We start from the raw sequence: 12,727 nt of genomic DNA on the forward strand, positions 1-12,727 counted from the left end.
CTAGCATGTGAGATGTGCACAATTGTGCAGTAGTTTGAGCATTTTTGGCATTGCCTTTCTTTGGGATTGGAATGAAAACTGTCCTTTTCCAGTCCTGTGGCCACTGCTGAGTTTTCCAAATTTGCTGGCATATTGAGTGCAGCACTTTCACAGCATCATCTTTTAGGACTGGAAATAGCTCGGAATTCCATCACCTCCACTAGCTTTATTCATAGTGATGCTTCCTAAGGCCCACTTGACTTCACACTCCAGGATGTCTGGCTCTAGGTGAGTGATAACACCACCGCAGTTATCTGGGTCATGAAGATCTTTTTTGTACAGTTCTTCTGTGTATTCTTGCCACCTCTTCTTAATATATTCTGCTTCTGTTAGGTCTATACCATTTCTGTCCTTTATTGTGCCCATCTTTGCATGAAATATTCCCTTAGTATCTCCAATTTTCTTGAAGAGATCTCTAGTCTTACCCATTGTATTATTTTTTCCATTCCATTGTTCTAGTCTTTCCCACTCTATTGTTCAAGAATCTTGTCATCCCAGGAGGTGGGGAAACAAGTAAACATGGGACATAACAGTCCATTGTTCACAGTGAATTTCCTAGGCAGGTAGTGGGTAGTAATCCAAAGGAGTAGGATAGGAAACTGGGAGTCCATAAGTGTTAGGAAACACTGGAATGCTTCAAGCTCTCTTTACTGCATCTAGTAACTGATCCAGCATTGTGACAGATTAGCAAAGAGGCCACTATAAATAAGAGATGCATGGAAGGAAACAATGGAAAGATTGTGCAAGCATCTTTTAATTTCATGGCTTCAGTCACTGTCCACAGTGATTTTGGAACCCAAGAAAATAAAGGACCTGATCATACTGACACCATGATCTTCAAGGTCCCAGCCTCCAGGATAGTGAGAAATAAATTTCTGTTGTTTATAAGCTACCCAATCCGTGGTATTTTGTTAAGCAGCCTGAACAAACTGACAGCCTCCCAAGATTCCCTGCCTTTGGCATACATGTACTTTTTCTCAGTTGTTCAGTCATCCAGAAATCTAGGTACTGTGTTGTTGCTGTTCTGTTGCTAAGCTGAATCCAACACTTTGCAACCCCATGGACTGCAGCAGGACAGGCTTCCCTGTCCTTCTCTTATATCCTGGAGTTCAATGAAATTCATGTCCAATGAGTCAGTGATACTATCTAACCATCTCATTCTCTTTTTGCCTGCAACCTTTCCCAGATTCAGTGTCTTTTTCAATGAGTTGACTCTTCACATCAGGTGGCCAATATTTGGAGCTTCAGCTTCAGAATCAGTCCTTCCAGTGAATATTCAGGATTGATTTCCTTTAGGATTCAATGGTTTGATCTCCTTTCTGTCCAAGGGACTCTCAATAATCTTCTCCAATACCACAAGTCAAAAGCATCAATTCTTTGGCACTTAACCTTCTTTATGGTCCAGATCTCACATCCACATATGACTACTGGAAAAACTTTGACTATACTATAGCTTTGACTATACACACCTATTTCAGCAAAGTGATGTCTCTGCTTTTTTATATGTTGTCTAGGTTTGTCATAGCATCTCTTCCAAGGAGCAAGCAGTTTTTAATTTCATTGCTGGAGTCACCATCCACAGTGATTTTGGAGCCCAAGAAAATAAACTGTGTCACTGCTTCCCCTTTTTCCCCTTCTATTTGCCATGAAATGATGAGGCCAGATGCCATGATGTTACTTTTTTGAATGCTAAGTTTTAAACCAGTTTTTCACTCTCCTCTTTCACCTTCATCAAGAGGCTCTTTAATTCCTCTTTACTTTCTGCCATTAGGGTGGTATCATCTGCATATCTGAGGTGGTATCATCTGCATATCTGAGGATATTTCTCCCAGCAATCTTGATAACAGCTTGTGATTCATCCAGCCCAACATTTCACTTGATGTTGATAGCTTATGGTGAATGATGTTGGATTGGTGATCTCCGAAGAAGATTTAGCTTTGGGATCAGAGACCAGGCTTCATCACTAAGATCTTTTGTGTGGCAGAAGTTTTATTATGGTGAAAAAGGACAGAAAAAGCTTCTGACATAGACATTAGAAGGGGAAAGGAGAGTGGCCCGCTTGCTAGTCTGATCAAGGCCTTACATACTTTTACCAGACCCAGTCATATGTCTTAAGATAACAAGATTAGTCAGAGGTTCAAGATTAGTCACAGGTTAAGAAGAAACATGTCCTTGAGCAAGATACATTGTTGTCATATAATCATTAGTACAGAACTTAAGGAAAAACATACCCTTGAGCAAGATGAGTTGTTTTGTTGTGTAATCATTAGCTCTGGATTTGAAAAAAGTTAGTGTTAAAGATTGTTGTTGTAACAACTCAGACCTTAAGACAAATCTTATGTGACCAAGACAAAGCACTATAGAAAAAAAGCTTGTCCCTTCCTCCTCAAGAGCTCCATACCCCTTTCTCCCCCTCAGGGACCCCAGACTTCTTATCAACCTATCTAAGAATTAGAAACAATGACAGACTTAATTTTCTTGGGCTCCAAAATCACTGTAGATACCATGAAATTAAAAGATGCTTGCTCCTTGGAAGAAAAGCTATGACAAACCTAGACAGCATATTAAAAAGCAGAGACATTACTTTGCCAACAAAGGTCTAGTCAAAGCTATTGCTTTTCCAGTAGTCATGTACAGATGTGAGAGTTGGACTATAAAGAAAGTTGAGTGCCTAAGAATTGATGTTTTTGAACTGTGGTACTGGAGAAGACTCTTGAGAGTCCTTTGGATGGCAAGGAGATCCAACCAATCAATCCTCAAAAAAATTGATTCTGAATATTCATTGGAAGGATTGATGCTGAAGCTGAAACTCCAATACTTTGGCCACCTCATGTAAAGAATTGCTGCTGCTGCTGCTAAGTCACTTCAGTCGTGTCTGACTCCGACTCATCTGAAAAGACCCTGATGCTGGGAAAGATTGAAGGCAGGAGAAGGGGACGACAGAGGATAAGATGGTTGGATGGCATCACCGACTTGATGGACATGAGTTTGAGCTCCAGGAGTTGGTGATGGACAGAGAAGCCTGGCGTGCTGCAGTCCATTGGGTCACAAAGAGTCAGATATGACTGAGCAACTGAACTGAACTGAAGAATTACCTCTCTCAATGTACTCTGCAAAGGAGTTAAATAAACAGGGCAACGATATACAGCCTTGTCATATTCCTTTCCCAATTTTGAACCAGTCATTGTTTTATGTTCAGTTTTAACTACTGCTTCTTGACTCACAACAGGTTTCTCAGGAAATAGGTAAGGTGGTCTGGTATTCCCATCTCTTTAAGAATTTTCCACAATTTGTTGTGATCCACACAGTCAAAGGCTTTGGTATAGTCAATAAAGCATAAGTAGATTTTTTTTGGAATTCTCTTGCTTTCTCTGTGATCCAACAAATGTTGACAATTTGATCTCTGATTTCTATGCCTTTTCTAAATCCAGCTTGTACATCTGGAATTTCTCGGTTCACGTACTGCTGTAGCCTAGCTTGAAGGAATTTGAGCATAACCTTACTAGCATGCGAAATGAGCACAACTGACTGGTAGTTTGAACACCTTTCTTTGGCACTGCCCTTCTTTGGGATTGGAATGAAAATTGACCTTTCTTGTGGCCACTGCTGAGTTTTTCAAACTTCCTGACATATTGAGTGCAGCACTTTAACAGCATCATCTTTTAGGATTTTAAAAAGCTCAGCTGGTATCCCATCACCTCCACTAGCTTTGTTCATAGTGATGCTTCCTAAGGCCCACTTGACTTCACACTCCAGGATGTCTGGCTCTACGTGAGTGGTTATTCCAATCATTAAGACCTTTTTTGTATAAGTCTTTGGTGTATTCTTGCCACCTCTTCTTAATCTCTTCTGCCTCTGTTAGGTCCTTACCATTTCTGCCCTTTATCATGTCCATCCTAGGATGAAATATTATATTGGTATCTCCAGTTTTCTTGATAAGATACCTGGTCTTTTCCATTCTATTGTTTTCCTCTACTTCTTTGTACTGTTCTTTGAATAAGGCCTTCTTATCTCTCCTTGCTTTCACCTGGAACTCTGTATTCGGTTGGATATATCTAAGGTCCTGGAGTGAAGGGGTCTTACAGATGTAATTAAGTTCCCAAATCACTTGACTTTAAGACAGTGTGACTATCTAAGTGAGATTGGCCTATTCATATAAGCCCTTTAAAAGCCGTTTTCTCTGGCATTGCAAGAGAAAAATGGAAATCAAAGAGCTATGTTCTGGCTGGTCTAGAAGAAACCAAACATTCCTTTTGTGAATTGCCTGTGGGAGCCATGTGGCAAGAAGCTTCAGGCAGCCTCTAGGAGCTGGGTCCTCTGCTGACAGCTAGTAAGAGAAAAAAGACCCCAGTCCTACAAGTAAATGAATTCAACCAACAACCAGAGAGACTAGAAGATGACTCCAATCCCCACATGAACTACAACCTTGACTAACACCTGGATTTTGAGCCTGATGGGAGCTTTAGCAAAAATCCAGCTGGAACCAAGCAGAACCCTGTGCCACCTGCCCCACCCCAGTACAAAGGCCCCCTCCATACTCCTGCCTCTTCTTATAGAAAAGCTGAAGGCTTCCAGGCCTTCCTGAGTCACAAACGAGAAGGCTCAAGCAGCTAATGATTAGGACAACAGAATCACAGATTCATGTCTGATGCACATTCCTGAGTTGTTCTATAGATACTGTAATTGACATTAGAGGGGGAAAACAACTGCAGGATGACTGGATAGCAACCATGGTATGAACTGCTCCATATTGAGTAATACTGAATCTATGGCTAGCACAATTCCAAGAACTGGCCTTAAGAGAATGGGATTAACACTATAGTTCATAATAATGTATATATTTGTGGACATCAAAATAATTGTAGCTTGTTCTGCCTTTATATGTAAATGGGCAACTATAATAGTCAGCAAAGAGATGGTACAGACCCATGTCAATATTTTCCACTCAAGAACATGGTGCCCTATGTTAGTGTGATAGAGTTATAGAAGACCAATCTTTGCCCAAAATCCCATAGAAATGGAATGATGTTCTAATAAGTGGGGATTTGTAAGCGGCTTTTGGCAGGAAGGAGCTCACTGCAGGGTGCACTCTTTTGTCACCAACCTTAACCAGGCACCCCCATGCTCTATGTATCTCTGGCCCTGGCATACCTTTCAAATCTTTTGATCACACAATATCTTGCCTAATCCATTGGCTCTTTCTGTAGATCAAAGAAGTAGAAATAAATTAACCAATGATCAGCTCTCTTCCCCTTCAGTAATTTTGTGAATAAACTGTGTGAATAAAATAGCATCTAAAAAAAAAATCACAAGAAGTTGACATGCCTGCACATGAGCCTGTATAGTGGGGGATGGTGATGACTCTAACTCCCATCATTTCAATGATTAACTAAGATTACTTCCCTTTTTCCCTTTAAAAACTTTCAGGGAGAAGCAGAATCATTGGAGATGGTTTTCAAGAGACAACGAATCTACCATCTTCCGAGATTGTTGACATTCTGTTTAAAAGCAACTCCTTTCTAACATTTGTCTCTCTCTCTCTCAATTATTGATTTTTGAGCAAAGAGCAGTCGGACTTGATTTGGTAACACAACCACATAATGCTTTACCACGCTCCTTTATCATGACCTATATAAACTGTGAGACAGTTTCTGTTGTTTTAAGCCATGATGTTTGTGATAATTCGTCACACAGCAAAAGAAAACTAACATATAGGGGACAGATGTGTTCAGTACTCATAAAGAATTAGACAAGTTGTGATTATCTGAGTAGACAGTTTCAGAGTTCTGGTTGCACACTCTGAAGGCAATGAAATGTAAGGAAACTTGCTGTTAAGTTGCATGGACATGAAGAATATTCATTATGTGAGTGGATGTCTAGATATCCCCATAGTAAATGATACCAAACAAAAGTTTGCATGGCTCAGTGGTAAAGACTCTACCTGCCAATGCAGGCAATGTGAATTGGACCCCTGGGTCAGGGAATCTCCTGGAGGGGGAAATAGCAACCCAGTCCAGTACTCTTGCCAGGAAAATCCCATGGACAAAAGAGCCAACCAGGCTACAGTCCATAGGATCTCAAAGAGTCAGGCATGACTGAGCGACTTACACAGGCACAGATGCACAGTAAGGTCAAACAAACCCAAACATCAGAGTTTGGAGCAGAGAAAGGCTTACTGCAGGGCAAAGGAAGGAGAATAGGTGGCTCATGTTCAAAAACCCCAACTCTCCAATGCTTCTTAGGGAAAAGTTTTTACAGGCCAAAATTTGGGATGAGGGTTGCAGGGTATATGGCCCCTTCCGACTGGTCGGTGGTGAAGTAACAGGTTAGTATTCCAGGAATCTTGTGTTCAGCCTAAAGTTGCCATCCTCCACCTGTGTGGGGGCTTTAGTTCCTACAGAAGTATTCACATACTTAATGTATATCCCTTGAGAAGGAACCAGGATCCTGTTTTTAATGGCTGCACTGCAGCTTCTTGATTGTTCTTCCTTTGTTTCTGCATTTCCTTACTTTGCTGACTAGAAACTGTTTGAATCTGCTCTTTGGAACTCAGGAATGTCTAGAAGGCTGAAGCCTTGATCCTGCATATAAGAAACTAGAATCACTCTTGTGTCCAGCAGGGCCCAATGGGGTCCTGTTTGATTACATAGACAGTCATCACTCTAATGCTTAAATTGTTGGAAAGTTCGCAGCAGGGCTAATGCTTGTGAAACACCGCACCTGAGATGGTAGTTGAACCCACATGCTGGGACTCAAACCCAGCCAAAAGCCAGATTGGGACTTGAACCCATGGTCCTTTAACTGAGATTACACAACTCATCTCAGGACTCAATGAAGCTCAGGTTCTTTATGACTCATCACAGAAAGAAATCAGTGAGAGACAAAGCCATAGATAAGAAATGGATTTACTTAGAGAGATACACATTCCATAGACAGAATGTGGCTCATCTCAAAAAGCAGGAACAGCCTTGGGGGAAATACACTCCACAGACAAGAGTGTGGGCCATCTCAGAATATGAGAGGCCCTGAAATAAGCTGTAGTTAGTTACAGGTTGGGTAATTTCATAGGCTAATGAGTGGGAAGAAGCACAAGCTGCAATCAAGATTGCCAGGAGAAATATCAATAACCTCAGATATGCAGATGACACCACCCTTATGGCAGAACGTGAAGAGGAACTAAAGAGCCTCTTGATGAAAGTCAAAGAGGAGAGTGAAAAAGTTGGCTTAAAGCTCAACATTCAGAAAATGAAGATCATGGCATCTGGTCCCATCACTTCATGGGAAATAGATGGGGAAACAGTGGAAACAGTGTCAGACTTTATTTTTCTGGGCTCCAAAATCACTGCAGATGGTGATTGCAGCCATGAAATTAAAAGACACTTACTCCTTGGAAGGAAAGTTATGACCAACCTAGACAGTATATTAAAAAGCAGAGACATTACTTAGCTAACAAAGGTCCATCTAGTCAAGGCTATGGTTTTTCCAGTGGTCATGTATGGATGTGCGAGTTGGACTGTGAAGAAAGCTGAGCACTGAAGAATTGATGCTTTTGAACTGTGGTGTTGGAGAAGACTCTTGCGAGTCCCTTAGACTGCAAGGAGATCCAACCAGTCCATTCTGAAGGAGATCAGCCCTGGGATTTCTTTGGAAGGAATGATGCTAAAGCTGAAACTCCAGTACTTTGGCCACCTCATGTGAAGAGTTGACTCATTGGAAAAGACCCTGATGCTGGGAGGGATTGGGGGCAGGAGGAGAAGGGGACGACAGAGGATGAGATGGCTGGATGGCATCACTGACTCTATGGACATGAGTTTAAGCAAACTCCGGGAGTTGGTGATGGACAGGGAGGCCTGCGATTCATGGGGTCACAAAGAGTCGGACGTGACTGAACTGAACTGAACTGAATGAGTCGGAAGATTATTCCAACTATTTCAGGGAAAGGGTGGAGAGTTGCAGGACTGGGCCATCACCCACTTTTGGCCTTTTATAGTTGGTCTCAGAACCATCGTGGTGCTGGTGGATGTGTCATTTAGAATATGCTAATGCATTATAATGAACATATAATGAGGCTAAAGGTCTACTGGAAGTCGAATCTTCTGCCATCTTGGTTCTAACCAGTTTTTGTCATATTCTATGGCTATGTCAAATTCCCTGAGGTTCTCAATTCCTTTGCCAGATCCCCAGGTTGGGAAATCTATTGTGAGCCCTAGAACTTTTGCAACAGTACAGGAACTTCTTTGGTCTAAATGTTCTCCATTTTGGGGTTGTCTGCTCAGAGGCTCTATGATGGGGCTAATGGCAACCTACTCCAAGAGGACTTCTTCCACACAGTGTGGAAAATTCTTAAATAGATGCGAATACCAGACCACCTTACCTGCCTCCTGATTGTGCAGGTTAAGAAGCAAGAGTTAGAACCAGACATGGAACAATGGACTGAGTCCAAATTGGGAAATGAGTACATCAAGGCTATATATTGTCACCTTGCTTATTTAACTTATATACAGAGTATATCATGAAAAATAGCAGGCTGAATGAAGCATATGCTGGAATCAAGATTGCTGGAAGAAATATCAATAACCACAGATATGCAGATGATACCACTCTTATGGCAAAAAGGAAAGAAAAACTAAAGAGCCTCTTGATGAGGGTGAAAGAGGAGAGTGAAAAGCTGGCTTAAAACTCAGCATTCAAAAAACTAAGATCATGGCATCTGGTCCCATCACTTCAAGGCAAACAGAGGAGGAAACAATGGAAACAGTGACAGACTTGATTTTCTTGCGCTCCAAAAACACTGCAGATGGAGACTTCAGCCACGAAATAAAAGACACTTGCCCTTTGGAAGAAAATCTATGACAAACCTAGATGGCATATTAAAAAGCAGAGACATTACTTTGCCAACAAAGGTCCGTCTAGTCAAAGTTATGGTTTTTCCAGTAGTCATGTATATATGTGAGAGCTGGACCATAAGGAAGGCTGAGCGCCAAAGAATTGATGTTTTTGAACTGTGGTGTTGGAGAAGACTCTTCAGAGTCCCTTGGACTGCAAGGAGATCAAACCAATTGATCCTAAAGGAAATCAATCCTAAATACTCACTGGAAGGACTGATGCTAAAGCTGAAGCTCCAATACTTTGGCTACCTGACACAAAGAGCTGACTCATTTGAAAAGACCCTGATGCTGGGAAAGACTGAGGGCAGGAGAAGAGGACAACAGAGGGTAAGATGATTGGATGGCATCACCGACTCAATGGACATGAGTTTGAGCAAGCTCCAGAAGATGGTGAAGGACTGGGAAGCCTGGCATGCTGCAGTCAATGGAGTTGCAAAGTCAGACATGACCTAACCAATCAACTCTAAAATTCCAGAGAGGCAATTAACGAACAATTTTCAGCCCTCATTAGACTAACCAGTTTACCACTGCAGCCTAAGAATGAGGAAATACAATCTTTCGATCTTCATCATTTCTTCTAGAACATTATCTAATGTTCCTTCTGTCTAACACAGAAGCAATCCAATCATACTTGTCCTTTCAGTAAGTACAGGAGGATCTCCTGTTGCTCTGCATTTTTCTTCATAAGACAGTATCAGGTCTCACTATTCATCACTTTTGACTCCCTGGTCTAAAAGCCATAATCACATAGCATTATAAGAGTTGTCAGCTGACCAGTCCTCTCTGGAGTTATCACCTTCATTTGGAGGTGGGAATGGAGAGTGTGATGGTTAATTCTGTCAACCTGACTGGGTCATCAGGAGCCCCATATCTCGTTAAATGTTATTTCTGGGTGTGCCTTTGAGGGTGTATCCAGAAGAGTTTAGCATTTGAATTGATGGACTGAACAAAGCAGATGGGCCTCCTCAAGGTGGGTGGACATCATTCAATTAGCTGACAGTCTGAACAGAACAAAAATGTGGAGAAAGGCTATTCTCTGACTGTACCAGTAGGACATTGATCTTCTCCTGTCCTCAGTGCTCCTGATTCTGAGGAATCAGACTTCTACCACTAGACCTGCTTTTTTTTCCCCCTTACTTTTTATTTTATATTGGAGTATAGCTGATTAACAAAGTTGTGATAGTTTCAGGTGGACAGCAAAGGGACTCAGTCAAAAATATAAACATATATCCATTCTCCTCCAAACTCCCCTCCCATTCAAACGGCCACATAACATTGAGCAGAGTTCCCTGTGCTATACAGTAGGGCCTTATTGCTTATCCATTTTAAATACAGCAGTGTGGACCTGCTTTTTTATTTTTTGGCCATGCCACCCACTCCGAATCCCAGGGACGGGGGAGCTTGGTAGGCTGCCGTCTATGGGAGTCACACAGAGTCAGACACGACTGAAGTGACTTAGCAGCAGCACAGCATACAGGATCTTAGTTCCCAGACCAGGGATCAAACCCATGCCCCCTGCAGTGGAAGGGCACAATCCTAACCACTGAATCACCAGGGAATCCCCTAGACTTCCACTAGAACCTACACCACTGCTCTCTGGCTGTCTGGTCTTCAAACTACACCACTGGCTTTCATGGGTCTTCACCTTTGCAAAAATGTTAAGACTAAAGAATACACAATAAAGTAAGTATATAGTGGTAAAGCAGCATCTTATCTGCAACTTAATCTCAAATGATTCTGGAAGAAAGAATATTTTTATAATATATGTATATTTTCTTAACTTGGAAAAAATCAAAATAAAAAATTAGAAAAGAAGGGAAGGGACAAAAGAAAGAAAGGCATACACCAAATAGAACATTTTCATCTCCTTTTATTGAAGGAAATAAAACTGCAGAGGCAGTGGTACCTCAGAGCATGACAAGGTAGCCACTGGGGCTAACATGACAAGCCACAATGCTGGCCTTGGGTCCTACCATAATGGGAGGACCAAAACCACAAAGATAGCAGGAGGTAGCAAACAGCCCCAACACCCAGTGCAAGCATTTCCATTTGCAGAGAGCTTGGCCATGCAGTGTAAAAACAGGGTCCCCTCACAGCTGGCAGACTATCATCTCAGGCCAACAAATCCATCCAAAACGAACATGTAGTCTCAGATTTGGAGTTCTTTCTTTGACCCAGAGATTAGGGCAATCAGAAGATGAGTTAATCTTTTAGCTCCTTGTTGCAGATGGAAAAACATGCTGAGTTCTTCAAACATCACATAGGTATAGCTGGACAGGTTCTGATGCCCAGCTTTGTTCTAAAAGCAGTTTTGTTTTTTTTTCCTTGACTTCCCACACTGCTCTCACCCAGCATGTGCCCTAGGAAACTTCTCAATGTTCTAAACAAGGACAGAATGGGGGCAGCAGCCTAGGGGAATTTTAAGGAGTCAAAAGCGGCTACATAGCCAAGATCATTTCACAAGAAATAGCATGGGGAACACGATTGGATATAGATCCTCCCAAAAAGATGCTTGAAGCATACACAAAGGAAAACATGGTAGCTCTCCCACCCATATCAGGATCAGCTATGCCAAAGTCATGGTCCAGAAAGAAGAGCCATTTCATGTCCTGGCTGAATATCACCCGCATGGCATTCCTTGAGCTATTCCTATTTTCAAGTACAATAATGTGTTTGGGCAGTCTGATAACAGAAAAGCAAGCACTGAAAAATATCTCAACTGATCACAAGTTGATAATGTTATAAAGTCAAAAATTTATATAGTCAAGAACTGATTGGTTGGGGGGGGGGGTGCAGAAATAGGAGTCCAAGGATTTATTCATGTAAGTCCTTGATCATAAATCACCCTCACATCCACAGGTTGGGAGCAAATTCCTTATTTTAAAATGGCCGTCATCCAATTAGTCAATTGTAGTTCTCTTCAATGCTGGACACATGGTTTTCAAGGATCAGTCTTGAGAGCACTAGACCAGGAAATGGGAGGAGAAGGCAAGGAAGAGCATCAGGGGTTGGAATTATCGAAATGAGCATTTATTTCACAGAAGGCTTGGCACAATGAGGCTGGGGTGATGTGGTTTTAGTGATTGTTCTTGGTTGCTTCCTTTGCAGCAGCGATCAGTGGAGTGAGGCTGGAGAGAGGCTTGGCAATCTTCAGAAATTGATGCTAGAAAGGAGAAAAAGAACAAAAGACACATGACAATTTACCATTTTTCTTTAGCAACCATTACAAGATTTTCAGGGCATCCATGTTTGTATACTGTACAGATCATCAACTTCAAATTGAAGGACATCTTTCAAAGATAACATATCTACCTACAGCTAAATACATGTCTATCCTATATCCTACTGATTCCACTTCTAGACATATTTCAAGAGAAGTAAGTTTTTGAATTCACCAGAAGACACACACATAAATGCTCACTGCAGTTTTACTTATGATAGTCATAAATGAAAGAACCTAAAGGTCCAAGAGACTGAAAGAATGAGTAACATTATATTCATAGAATACTATAAAAAATTACAGAGCAATAAAAAGGAATAAGTAATTTATACACTGATAATAGGATGAATCCCACAGAAGACATGCTGCATGAAAGAACACATACATAAGAAAAGTTCGAACTGTATGATTTCATTTTATATTAGATAAGTCCAAAATATAGTGATAATCAGAATAATAATGAGCTCAGAGGGAAGATTATTAACTGATCATGACCCAATGATACATTACAATTCTGCATTTCAGAAGCACTGATTTGGGAATCTGTTGTTCTATCCTTGAGTTTAGTAAGGTTAATTAA

At 41.3% G+C, this 12,727-nt stretch overlaps 1 protein-coding gene across 8 annotated transcripts in view; it reads right to left on the minus strand.

Annotated features, from left to right (window-relative positions):
• Positions 1–10,777: 10,777 nt before the first annotated feature.
• Positions 10,778–12,727, minus strand: part of PAK1 (p21 (RAC1) activated kinase 1) — a 170,644-nt gene continuing 168,694 nt past the window's right edge. For all 8 annotated transcript variants that reach the window (XM_055581397.1, XM_055581396.1, XM_055581399.1 and 5 more), the window contains one exon: positions 10,778–12,090. In XM_055581397.1, coding sequence (XP_055437372.1) covers positions 12,004–12,090 — 87 coding nt within the window. In that variant the 3' untranslated portion in view covers positions 10,778–12,003. The remainder of the gene's footprint in view (positions 12,091–12,727) is intronic.

This window comes from Bubalus kerabau, chromosome 5 (genome assembly GCF_029407905.1).
Source record: "Bubalus kerabau isolate K-KA32 ecotype Philippines breed swamp buffalo chromosome 5, PCC_UOA_SB_1v2, whole genome shotgun sequence".
NCBI lineage: Eukaryota > Metazoa > Chordata > Mammalia > Artiodactyla > Bovidae > Bubalus > Bubalus kerabau.